This window comes from Motacilla alba, chromosome 21 (assembly GCF_015832195.1).
Source record: "Motacilla alba alba isolate MOTALB_02 chromosome 21, Motacilla_alba_V1.0_pri, whole genome shotgun sequence".
Classification (NCBI taxonomy): domain Eukaryota; kingdom Metazoa; phylum Chordata; class Aves; order Passeriformes; family Motacillidae; genus Motacilla; species Motacilla alba.
The window spans coordinates 5,886,466-5,899,321 of NC_052036.1; the positions used below are offsets into that span (position 1 = coordinate 5,886,466).

The 12,856-nt window shown below is 50.2% G+C and overlaps 1 protein-coding gene across 16 annotated transcripts in view; it reads left to right on the forward strand.

Moving 5' to 3' along the window:
* EIF4G3 (eukaryotic translation initiation factor 4 gamma 3) overlaps positions 1–12,856 on the forward strand; it is a 143,588-nt gene that overhangs the window by 110,423 nt on the left and 20,309 nt on the right. For 15 of the 16 annotated variants that reach the window (XR_005259600.1, XM_038160021.1, XM_038160022.1 and 12 more), the window contains 8 exons: positions 1,491–1,648; positions 2,740–2,865; positions 3,912–4,022; positions 7,699–7,869; positions 8,846–9,043; positions 9,885–10,031; positions 10,300–10,536; positions 12,567–12,671. Coding sequence is in view for 15 of the 16 variants with exons in the window: in XM_038160021.1 (XP_038015949.1) it covers positions 1,491–1,648; positions 2,740–2,865; positions 3,912–4,022; positions 7,699–7,869; positions 8,846–9,043; positions 9,885–10,031; positions 10,300–10,536; positions 12,567–12,671 (1,253 nt within the window). In the remaining variant the exon portion in view is untranslated. The remainder of the gene's footprint in view (positions 1–1,490; positions 1,649–2,739; positions 2,866–3,911; positions 4,023–7,698; positions 7,870–8,845; positions 9,044–9,884; positions 10,032–10,299; positions 10,537–12,566; positions 12,672–12,856) is intronic. The other variant, XM_038160025.1, reaches the window with a different exon arrangement.

The window sequence follows — 12,856 nt, forward strand, 5'->3', positions numbered from 1 at the left end:
AAAGACCTCAATTGCTTTGGTTTTATTAATTCAGCACAGTCATATTGTGAGGGGAAAACACAGAGGGCTCTTGATAGCTCATCACACTCAGGGTACCTGAGCAGTTCACTAGCCACTTCCTGAAGTTAATCCATAATTCATCAGCTGATGCAGTCAGAACAATCCCAGTTGTGTCCAGATGTCCCTTCACTCAGCTGGAAGGGTTGGATGGATCCCTGGAAAAGCAACATACATCAGACTTGTGCAACAGAACTGGATTTCGGCTCTGCTCTGCTAAGAAAGGGGAATTTCTGCCTTTGGAGCAATTGTGTGTTTGATCCCTGCCTCTCCCTGCATGGGGGATCCTTCCTGTGATGCTGCCCAGCTGCTCTTCACATTAAAACAGCTCATTGAGAGCTTTCCAGGAGAAGGAAATTACACCTAAACTGCTTGTTGTTGTGTTGGAGCTTTTCCATGGTGAATGACAGGTACAGTGGGCAGGCCAGGAACTCCAGCTGGGATCCAGCCAAACCATTTCTGCACCCCTGTCTCCTGAAGCTCTGTAGAAATAAAACTACATGAAGAGCTAAAGTTTGCAATCACTTCTGTGTATTTTCATTCCCAGTTATTAAAACCCACCGTTGGAGTAAGTCCCTGCTCGTGGCCTCTGCGGGGTGCAGATGGTGACATCCCAGAGATCCAAAGCCAGGGGTCAGCGAGTGAAATAAAGGAATAATAAATACCTGAAGGGCTGATGAATGCTGAGTAATGCAGTCTGGCATGAGGGAGATCCAAAGGCAGCATCTCATACAGATGTTTTCCTTCAGCTGAAACATGTTTCCTTCCCTAATTTCAAACAAACTGTGTGGCCAGTGCTGAAAATCCCATCTCCAGGCCACCAGAGGCTGACTTTCCTTGTGCTAAAGTGGCTGTAGGTTTATGCTGTGATTTGCACCAGGCAGGGTCCTCCACACCCAAAACCCCCGTGTAAAATAGGTGGAAAGTTTTGGAATTCCCAAATCATGGTCTGTGGTTGTGGCTTCTCTTGTTTCTGCTTGTTGTGTCCAGCCTGGGTTGTTCACAGTTCCGTGCTTTCACACTTTCAGAGGGTGTTTTTGTTCCATGCTCTGCTCTCCTTGACTTCATGTTTATGACTTCCTTTTACACCAGACAAACCCCTTTAATTTCTGCATTTTCACACAGAAACAGGGAATTGTCCCCATTCTGCCATATCCCACAGGAGAGCAGAAGTCAAAGTTAGGCACATGGGTTAGAACTGGAATTAGTGCCCAGGTCTGGGTGTGGTTGGACCTGGCTCTACACTCCCTGTTCTTCAGGACCCTTTAATGTTACGTGTGTTGCCCTCCTCTCTCCCTTCAAAATGAAAATCAAATCAAATGGAAATGTCCCAGGCTGGTGCAGCAGCCTCATCCCTTTGGATTTACCAGGCCCACATCTGGGTGAGCAGGGGGTTTGTTTGCTGTGACTCTCAGGGACTTCTCTCCCTATAGAGCAGTGGAAGCCCCTGGACCCAGAGGGGAAGAAGCAATACGACCGGGAATTCCTGCTGGATATCCAGTTCATGCCTGCCTGTATCCAGAAGCCCGAGGGGCTGCCTCCCATCAGCGACGTGGTGCTCGACAAGGTGAGAGGAGAGCCCATTAAACAGGTATGTGCAGGGTTTTGATATAAATAAGATCCATAATGCCTCATTCCTGAACCATTTCAGAGCCAGGTTTTAGTGGGAAATGGGAATAGTTGGTCTCATCACAAAATTGCACAGATAGAGATGTTGGTGCCTGATGAATGTGCACAGATGATTAAAAACTGAAACGTTTTTGATAGTCTTTATCTAGATTAAGTTATACCAGGACGTTATTAAAATTTAAAATTACCCAGCCATGAAGAGCTGAAGATCCAAGCAAGGCTGGATGGAGAGGCAGTGGCTTCTATTAGATCAATTAATTGATCTATTAGATCAATTAAAAAGCAGAGAGAAGCTTTTGGGCAAACTGTTTTTTGATCTGAAGCAGTTTCTTCACTATTTATAAGCTGATCTAATAAAAGATCTTTGAGAACTCCATTCTCGGGCAGTTTTGGGATTTCTGTCCAGCCTCATCTCAGAGCTGATTGTCTCTGCTGGAGGTCTGGGCTTAGTGAAACACTCGGGATTTCTGAGTGCTGACACCGAGGCCTCGTTCTGCTCTCACTGAGAGCTGGAGAGTTCCTTGGCTGTGATGGAACCACGACAGCCTCACTCTTGAGACTCGGGGCTGTGGGCGATCCTTGTGTGCAGAAACATTTCCACTCTGAGTTTCATAGCCAGGCAAATTGTAAAATGCAGCTTTATTGCCAAAATTATTTCATCTCCCTTCTACTGTCCCACGATTGTTTCTCACTGTTCTGTGTTTGAGCTTCCTGGGCCCAGTTACCCATCTCTCATGTTGGCACAAAAGCCATGGCTTTGAGGGAAGGTGGCAGTTTCATGCTCCTGAACCAAAACAGGGCCGTGTTACTATGATTTTGTCCTCCATAATCCTTGAAATGTTTCTGAGCTCCACCTGTTTCTTCAGTAGTCTCCTGAAGATATGTTTTAAATTAAATGCTTATTTTTAGCACAAGAGTGGATGCCTAAAACTTGAGCAGTTTGTTAAAAGCTTTAATTTGGCTGTTAAAAATGACTGTCGTGGTTTAGCAGATGCTGTCTGTAGATTGCATGACCTGAGCAGCCCCTGTCTGTGTGCTCTGCTCACGGCACAGATCAATCAGCCCAAACCGCCGCTGAGGACTCTGGACCCCCGGATCCTGCCACGAGGCCCCGACTTCACGCCAGCCTTTGCTGATTTTGGGAGGCAAGCCCCCGGGGGAAGAAACGTGTCTGGAAGTGTGAGTTTACCCCAACTTGCTCATTTAAAAACTGGCCCTAACACTGATGAAGTCCCTCCTCAGGCTTTTGGGCCTCTTCCAATGCGCCGGTGGTTCTGGTTTTGTCAGGATGAATGCAGGGGTGACGTTTGCTTGGCTGACAAAATGTGGGGGAATTGGAAACGGTTGTGGATGTTTGTCACGGGTAGCTGTTGTTTGGGAAGGGTTCGTCTCCTTCCTGTTTCCCTGTGTGAGAGGTGGAAGCGTTTCCACACCAGGACCCGGCAGTCGCGTGTGCGGTCGCGCGTTCGTCGTACAACAGACCCGGCGTCAGCGCGTCAGCCTGGGGGCTGTGCTGCAAAACACACCCTCAGAGCAAAGAGATTTTACTAACAAACAAAATACAGCCAGCACCTGTGTGTTCCTGCTTTCTCTGTGCTTCCACGTGTTCCTTCGGTCACTTCATTCCTTGTTTTCCCACTTTCCCGCTGCTTTTCTTTCATTTTCCCTTCTTCTCCCTTTGTCTGGCTTTGCCCACCCTCTGAAGTCCCCCTGTGAGTTCTTCGTGTCTCTGCCGTGTCTTTTCCGGGGGCACAGGTGCCCCCAGCACGTGTTACCCCGTCAGTGCCACTGGAGGAGGATGCTGCCACCATTACGGGCAATCGCTGATTTTCAGCTGTTGAGCTGCTTCTGCTGTGTCCATCTGGATGTGTCTAAGGACACAGCCATCGTGGAGCTTTCAAACCTGCTGGCTCCAGAAGAGTTCCCTGAATCACCCCAGCTTCCAAGTGTGCAGGTTTCCAGGAGTCAAACCCAGCGATTTTGGGTCAGTGTAATAGTTCTGGTTTGGGAGCAGCCTCGTGGCCGGTGCCTCAGTTCCGGGGTGCACGCCGGTGTCCTGGAGTTGCCTCGGTGCCGCAGTTTCTCTTGGAGCAGCGCCTGGTCCGCAGAACCCCGCGTTTGGGCCGCGCCGGCTGTGCTGCGGCGCCTCCTCTCCTGTCAGCGCCGAGTGTCCCGAGCCCTGCGGCGCCCGGGTAACGCGGCTGTCGCTCTTTGTCTCTCCGCAGGCCTGCAAAGTGCAGAGCACCCCTGGATTGCCCTCCCTGGCTCGGTGCGGGCCCCCATCATGCCCTCTCTTGGTCTCGCCTCACCCACCATTGAGGAACCTGCCGATAGGGGTAAGCCAAATCCCCCCCTCTCTCCCCAGACTTTGCACCTTTTTGTAGAGTTGCCTTTTTTCCCAACACCCGCTGTTGATAAAGAACGACTGGCAGAAAACTTTACAAAAAGGTGCAACCTTGTTTAAAAAAAACCGAAACAAGACTTGCGTTGTACCCCTCTAGGCAGTCTTCAGTGGTGGGTGGGACATCACCAGCTGAGGGCATGCTGGGACGTTGGCCCGAGCGGGATCCGCGAGGGTCTGCACTTTGCAGACCTGTGGAAAGGGGGAGAAAAGGTAAGTCCCGCTTACCCCGTTCATTTGGAGCATTCAGCACGTAACATACATCTTACATTTGCGCCTTTGCAGAGCAGAGCCTCTCCTTGCCTTGTTCTGGAGGAGGGCTGGAAGGTGACGTGGTTTAACCAGCCTGTCCTCGACGCCGGCGGTTGTAGGATCAGAGGGTTCTGAGCCCAGCAATGCCAGACGTTCCCCTCTCGTGACGCATGGCCACCCCTGTGTGTGCGCTGCCTGTCCCCAGCCATCCCACCTCTGCACAGGCCATGCCATGAACCATCAAACCACTGCCTCTTCCTTGCCCCAAATAACATCGAGCAGCTCGGCGCTAACCGCTTCCGGCACGTTGAGAGTCTTTTGTTTCGCTTCTTTGGCTTTTGTCTTTGTTTCCCTCTTTTTGCTTGAACGTGTTTTATGACTGTCTCTGCCACTAACCGGTGTTGCGTCGGACGGCAGCGGGTGGAGTTGCACAGGACAGGGTGCAGCTGGGAAGGCTCTCTGGTGTAGGCAGGGTTAGGTGAGCGTGGCAGGTGAGGAGATGCAAACTCGGAGATGCGGGGCTGGAGCAGAGGGGTCCGTCCCTGCACGGGCTGCATTGGCTTTGTCCTTCCTGAGAGGTGGTGGAAACTGAAATCACCTCAGTTCTTGTTCCTGGAAGGCACAACCCCTCCCACCATCGAACATCAATTTTACTGTCTGCATTCAAAGCCTCTTACAGAGGGAGAAGCACTTCCTGAATTCCTTGGATGGTTTCTGAAGTATTTCCATGACTTGCTGCCTGAGTGGAGCACCAGGCCAGTCTGTGCTGCTGTGAGTCTTTGGCTCCTCTGCAGGAGTCTTGTACCTTTGTCTTCCTGCTTTCCTTCCCTGAGTCTTCCTCTGGAAGAGAGGTCATTCAGATTAATGCAGGAACACCTGGTACTTGTCCCCTGCTGCAGAACCATCATTATTTACAGGAAGCCAGGCCTGAGCTCAAGCACCTCTTTAACTTGCTGTATAAATCTGGAGCCAAAATCCCCAGACCCCTGGACCATTTCTCTTAAAAGTTAGATCCATCTATTATCTTATAACATCTTCAAAGGATGCTTCTGTTCACTGATTGAAAACCTAATCACACAGCTTGAACTGAGTTTATTCACAGATATTAAAACATACAGTCTCAAAGGAAGTCGTTGTTGTGTTGATGCTTGGAAGGTCTGGGCTCAAAGGCAGCCGGATGTGAGGAGGTGACAGGTGACACGCTGGTGCTCCGTGCATCCCTCAGTTTTCCAAGGGAGTCACCTCCCTCAGGGGTGGATGTTTGCTGGAAAGGAACATTTGCATGGACCCGTGCCTGGGGAAGTTCCGTGCCCGAGGAAGTGCCGGCCTCTGCAACTCCGTCCCCGTGTGTTACAGCCTGGTGTGTTTGGGAGGTCCTTCAGACCAGAGCTGCCTCTGTGCAGGAGATGGGGTGGCTGCAAGTCACCTCTCCTTGGCTTTGCCTCTGTTCTGGGGGGAATGAGCTCAAAGGTTTGGGATTTCAGGGCACGCTGCAGCCTGGCTCTGATTACAGAGCTGTCTGCGGGCAGGAGGCGTGTGCTGAGCTCTGGCACGCGTGGCTGTGGCCAGTCAGTTTCTGTGACATCATTGTCTGGTCTTTCAGCTGGAGGGAAGTGTCTTCTGTCCACGTTGGCAGCGTGGTCAGAGCCTGGGCAGCAGAAGTGTGTAACACCAGAGGTGGTGTGTGAAGGCAGGGCTGCCGTCAGGCCTTGCTGAGGCAGACCGGTGTCAGTCAGGCCTCAGGCTGGGGGCAGAGAGGGGACGTTGGGAGAGATCAATGTCTGCTATAGGAAGGTGTCTGGCACACAGAAACATCCTGAAGGCTCCCTGTTCCACTGTTGACTCCTCAGGAGTGATCAGCCTGATGTGGTTGTGCTACGAGTGGTTGGACTTGATGATCTTGGAGATCTTTACCGAGATAAATGATTCTGTGAATTACAGCATTCATGGGGCTTGTGCCCCGTGCAGTTTGAATAATCTGCTGGGCTATTTCTGTGCGTGGCAGGGGATGTGAACAGGGGTCTTTGTAAGTTGAGGGGAGCCCAGTGACACCCTGCCCCTTGGAGCCCTCTCCCAGGCACCACTGGGAGCAGGTCACTCCTCAGCATGAGGTCATTGTCTTCTGACACCATCTTCCTCTGTTGCTGTTCATCCCAAACAAGAGCTCCATCGGAGCTGGTGATCCTGCTCATTTGCACACATTTACCTTGTCAAAGGCAAGTGGTTCAACTCCCTCCTGCCTTTAAGAAGAATTTTGCCTTTCAGTAACCACAAACCCAGGTTTGTGGCTGATGTATTACATAAGAGGCACCAGCCAAGAGCCCTTTCCTCCTATTCATTGAAGCTCTTCAAGTAGCTGCAGTGGCCTTTTTGATGCTCGTTGAATCCCTTTGTTGAACAAAGCAGTCTTTGAAATGGCCCATCTTCCATGAGTGGCTGCTGAGCAGATTAATTACTGCTGTGGGAAGTACCAGGTTTGATAATGGAGTTTTGCTGCTTTAATTTGTACCTTGAGGTTGGCCATTTGTGATAAATGAGTTCAGAAATGTGAAAGAGCGTGGGGGAAGAGCAACCTCCCAATAGCACCTGGTGCCTTTAGTCCTTAATCAGATGATGGAGAGGAGATTTGGGGATGTCTTGTGCCCTACCACTTGTACATCTGGGGAAAAACTCCCCAGCTGTGGCAGGTTTAGTGCCTGTTCAGGAGGAGCATGGCATTACACAGGTTTGCAGAGGTGCTTAGACAGTTCCAAAGCACCCTGATTCCCTTTCTTCTGTGAAACCACCCAGAGTTTGTCCCATATCTGTTAGGATCCGTATTTTTCAAGTGCAGGAGCTGCAGTGATACTCCTTCACTGTGTTTTACGTAATTCCCATTTCAAAATGGCTTTGTTGGAAGCAATCTCCAGTAAAACTTTATATTTCTGGCAGAGCTGCCAGTTTATCATTGTCTAAGTGCTTGGGATGGCACGTTTGAAATACACCTGTAAGGCCTGAATTCTTCCACACCTTGCTGTGGTGCCTCAGTTATGCAGTTTCTGATCCCAAGAGGCATTTTTGGCCAGCTGGGGTCAGTTCTGCCCCCTGGAGCAGCACCTGGAGCACCGCAGGGCTGTGTAGGTTGTGTAGGCAGAGTCACTCTGTCTCTCTGTTGGGAAGAGCTGCCCAGAGGAATGTGTTGGGTGTCTCCACGTTCCCTGGGAGCAGCCTGGAGCAGTGCTGGGTCAGAGGGACTCGTGGTGTCCCAGCAGGACGTGCTGGTGGTCAGCGGTGCCGTCAGTGGGTGTTGGTGTTTGCCCTGGATGTGTTACCCAGCGTGAGCTTGAAGTGGGATGTAACAAGGAATGTTTTTGTCCTAGTTGTTGAATGTTGGACCGAGGAGATCTCAGCCGGGCCAGAGGAGGGAGCCCAGGAAGATCATCACTGTGTGTGTGAAGGAGGATGTGCACCTGAAGAAGGCAGAGAACGCCTGGAAGCCGAGCCTGAAGAGGGAAAACCAAACCGAGGACCCGGAAAATGTCAAAACCCAGGTGAGAGCATAAGCAGGTCTGAGGGTGCAGCAGCTGCCCCAGGTAATGGTAATTTGGCTTCCCTCTTGTATCAGACAGTGAAAAAGGGCAAGGCATTCCAGTTGGAATCTCAGTTTTCCCCTACCTTGGTGGTATTTTGGGTATGTTTATTCTTGCCTGGTGTTTAAATGCCAGTCCTGTATATTAAGCAGAGAACACCAGAGAACAACTTCCTGTCTCTCTTCCAGGACTGCTTTCCTACTGCTGTTTTACTGGAATATTTCTGTCTCCATTCTACAGCAAAGAGCATTACATTCCCAGCACAGACCTTGGTTTTCATCTCCTTTTAGACCACATTTCTTCCCTGAATCCTCAGCAAGACTGAGGTTCCTCTGTGAAATCCCTCTGTTGGTCCTGCCCAGCCCAGCGGTGCTGTCTGAAGCTGCCTCTGTCCTTCTCCCCCTCCTCTCCTCCATGGGGCACTGGCTCTGGGAGGAGGTGTTTGTCTGGTGGTCAACCTTGTAATTTGTAGGATAAGTTGGAATGGTCTTGAAGGACATTGGAATTCTGTTCTTGGAGCTAATGGTGGCATGTTGACCTCATTATCATCCTGGATAGGAAAAAACAAAGTACCTTAAAGTGAATTATAGGAGAGCTTGATTACCTCTGGCTGAAAGAGACAGAGGCCACTCCTGTTAATTTATATCTCATGGATTAAACTTATATAAAGAAGAGTATTTCTGACAGGAAGGGCTTTGTGCCTCTGTTACACTTGACAAAAGCACTTGGGTGTTCCCAGGATTCCTGTCCTATAGTCTTGGTCTTTGGTAGCCGAGTGAGGACTGGGGTTGGGCTGTGCAGAAACGTGTGGTGTGTCACTCAGCTTCCCAGACACTCCTGCAGGATGTCTCCGTTCTCCTGTGGGAAGCATCCTGGCTCATTCCTGAAATCCACCTGCACCACTCGTGCCTGAGCTTGCAGCGTTTCTGTCCCTCAGGAGCTGTTCCGCAAGGTACGAAGCATCTTGAACAAGCTGACGCCCCAGATGTTCAACCAGCTGATGAAGCAGGTGACAGACCTGACGGTGGACACGGAGGAGAGGCTGAAGGGAGTCATCGACCTGGTCTTCGAGAAGGCCATCGACGAGCCCAGCTTCTCCGTGGCCTACGCCAACATGTGCCGCTGCCTGGTGACGGTAAGAGCCGCCCGGGAGCTGCCCTGGGCTGAGGGGCAGCCACAGAAACTGCAGAGAGCAGGGTTAAGTGTTAGCTTCTGAGTGTAAGCAGGAATAATTGATGTGGAGTCTTGGTTTGTTGGCCGTGCCCAAGGCAGAGGGATCTGCTTGGAGCAGTTGTTGGGAGTTGAGGACTCCTTGCTCCACCTGGGTGCAAGATGAGTCGTATCTGGGAAGTTCATGGAATCACAGAAGGATGGAATAGTATAGGCAGCAAAGGGAACTTCAAGCTCTTTTCATTCCATCCCCTGCCACGGGCAGGGAGAACTTCCACTATCCCAGGTTGCTCCAAGCCTCGTCCAGCCTGGCCTCGGACACTTCTGGGGTGGGCAACCACGGCTGCTCTGGGCAACCTGTGCCAGGGCCTCACCACCCTTCCATGTCTGCCAGTTCCAAGGGAGCCGAGGATGAGCCAGGCTTTGCACAGCTCATTCTCACGTGGTGAATTTGGGACAAAAGAGCTCCCTTTTCCCCAGGTCCTTCATGACATGCAGTGAAGGAATATGGCTTAAGCCTTCAGCACAGAACCAGAGTGTTTTCAAGCAGAGGGTGTTTTTAAGGGATTGTATGGATGGAAATGTAATTCATCCCCGGGCGGAGGTGGTGTCATCCAAGTTTGGAGTGTGACTTTACATCTGCAATGTAAAACTCCCCTGGAAGTCCTGATGTGAGGCTTTACTTTCACAGCCTTGCAGAGCTGCGCAGCCCAACATGAAGAGCAAAATAAATTGTTATGGATGACCCCTCCTCTGTGGAGTTAATCCCTATTTCTGCTGATGTTTTTCTTCCTTCTCACTTCCAGCTGAAAGTGCCCATGGCAGACAAACCTGGGAGCACAGTAAATTTCCGTAAGTTGCTGTTAAATCGCTGCCAGAAGGAATTTGAAAAGGACAAGGCTGACGATGATGTCTTTGAAAAGAAGCAGAAAGAACTCGAAGCTGCCACCACTGTAAGTGGTGTTTTTCTCCCTAAGTTCTCAGAGCTCCTTCAGAAAATTATTTCCTTTTGAAACAGCAGTTGATTTGGGGGGATTTTGGAGTTGAGACTCATTCTGTCACTGTGCCTGAGGATAATAAAAAATACTTGTCTTGACAGTGGGTTTATCCCAGCATCTTTCTGGGCTTTAGGAGTAAAAGAGAGAACAGTGTCCATGAACATAAAAATGGATCTTTCAAAGAGTGAATGTGGTTTTGCAGAGCTGTTTTCCTGTTTTACAGCCAGAGGAGAAGACACGGCTCCACGACGAGCTGGAAGAGGCCAAGGACAAAGCCCGGCGGAGATCCATCGGGAACATCAAATTCATCGGCGAGCTTTTCAAGCTGAAGATGCTGACAGAGGCCATCATGCACGACTGCGTGGTGAAGCTGCTGAAAAACCACGACGAGGAGTCCCTCGAGTGCCTTTGCCGCCTGCTCACGACCATTGGCAAGGACCTGGACTTTGAGAAGGCAAAGGTGGGGCAGGAATGGGAGTGAGGGATGAGGTTCTCTGGGCAGAGCTGGAAAAATGGGTGTGGGGTGTTTTTATTTGAAGATTTGTTTTTTCTTCAGGAATTTCCACATGGCTTGAGGAAATCATCCACTCCTCTGTGGATGTTTCATCATGAGCTGGCCTCACGCCCTGCTCTGTCATAGATTCTGTATCATTTTCAACTGTGTTCTCCAGTTGTTATTTCCAAAGATTTTATCCAAACACACAGCCCAGAAGTGCTCAACATTTCTTTTTTCCAAGTTGAATGTCCCTCTTCCTTTGTAGTTCCCAAAACATTATTATTTCCATTTGAAGGTTTATGTTACCTACAAAAGCCACCATGAAATGGTGTTGTTCAGGTTAAATCTGCAACACCCTCATTAACCAGTCCAAACCCCCACCTGAGCCTCTGGGGTGCCTGTCTTTTGTGTCATCTTTGTCCCCAGATGTGCTGGGATGTGGCAGCTGTTCTGCATCCTCCTTTTCCAGCAAATATCTCTGTAGCACAGAGCACTGTGCACTGCAAGAGCTTCTCTTGGCACAGACAGGCTGCTGCTCCTTCACAAAAACCAGCCTGGGGATGAACAGCTCGAGGGCTTTGCCAGGAATCAGTGGGACTGGCTCTGGAAACAAATGGAGCTAATTGTGCTCAGCTGCCCCAGGCAGGGAGTTCCCTCTCCACTCAGGGATCTCGGGGATCACAGCAGATCAGTCCTGAGCCTCAGGGGAAGGAATTTCCCAGGCTGTTCTGTGAGCACTGACCAAACCAGTGTGGTTTATCAGCAGTCCCAGGCAAACACCCCGTGCTCTGAGCACGGCACCAGCGGGATTCGGTTTCTCCGTGTGCTTTGGGAGGAAAACCAGGTCTGACTTCCAAGCTGAGGTCAGGCTGGATGAGGCCTGGATGCTGTTTTGGTCTTTGGGAGCACTGTAAAAGCCAACAGTTTGGTGCTCTGCTGGTTCTGCACCCTCGAGCTGGGGCATGGCAGGGCACGGAGCGAGGGAGCAATTCCAGAGGCCTCTGTCCTGCCTTTGGGATTGGTTATTTCTGTCAAGACTGAGAGAATCCTTCTTAATGGGGTAGGCATTTTATTATGTGTTTTTATTGAAGCTGAACTGTCGGTCATAGTTTAATTAAAACTTCTAAACAAAGTCCATTGGAAATATTTCCCCATCATGCCTAACTTTGGAAACATTTGCTCCCAGAGCTGGAACTTCACAAGGCAAGGCCAGACACAAATTCTAATGGATTGTTTCTGTTTCTTTAACTACAAGGACAAGGATTTAGCTGGTTTTTAGTGAAAAGAGTGGGAAACATGGTAGAAAACTGCTCTGAAACTCTTGTTTGAAACAACCAGAGGCCCTAATTTGAGAAAAAGTCTTCTTAGAGCTTGGTGAGCCAAATGTAGACCTAACAGGAGCTTCTCTGCTGATCCCAATTCATGTATTAGTGTGCACCTATTGGGATTCCACCACATCACAATTCTCTGGATGAGGAGTTTGTGGGGTTTTTCCCCCAGCCAAGCCCATTAAATTGTTCTTGCAGAGAGACCCAGAGCTGCTGCTCAGCGTGGCCTGGCTCAGCTCAGGGGATAAACCATGGAATGATGTGTCTTAGGCTGGTTTTGTACCCATTTTGTTTCCTGAGCCAGTTTCTCTTGGGCTGAGGTGAGCACGCAGCTGGTTTGAGCAGGGGAAGCTCAGATTGAGATATATTTTTAATGGATGTAATGTTTATATGTATGTGCAGAGGGTGTAGATGGTTTGTGTCATTAAAAACCCAGAGAAAGTGTGTGCCTGCACAGCTGTGCCTCATCTCCTGCAGATGCTGCCCTGTGCACCCTCAAATCCATCCTGAAGGAGTGTACAAGACCCAGCAGTCACCTCTCTGGGGAGCAGCCCTGAGTCCCTGATGTTTCTAGCACAGAAATCCCAGAATGCAGGACCTGCTGGGTGCCCCTCGAGGGAGTATTTTCATTTTCCTCAACGTGCTGATGATGTTTTTCTTGTCTAGCCCCGCATGGACCAGTATTTTAATCAGATGGAGAAGATTGTGAAAGAGAGGAAAACCTCCTCAAGGATTCGGTTCATGCTTCAGGATGTAATAGACCTAAGGCTGGTAGGTCCTAGCTGCAGTGAGTAGAAGTGTGAAATCATGGGTGCCCATGATGGGTGCCCCTTCCAGACTGGTCTGGCTTGGAAGGAATTCCAAGGATCATCTCGTTCCACCCCCTGCCATGGGCAGGGACACCTCCCACTGTCCCAGGCTGCTCCCAGCCCCAGTGTCCAGGCTGGCCTTGTGGC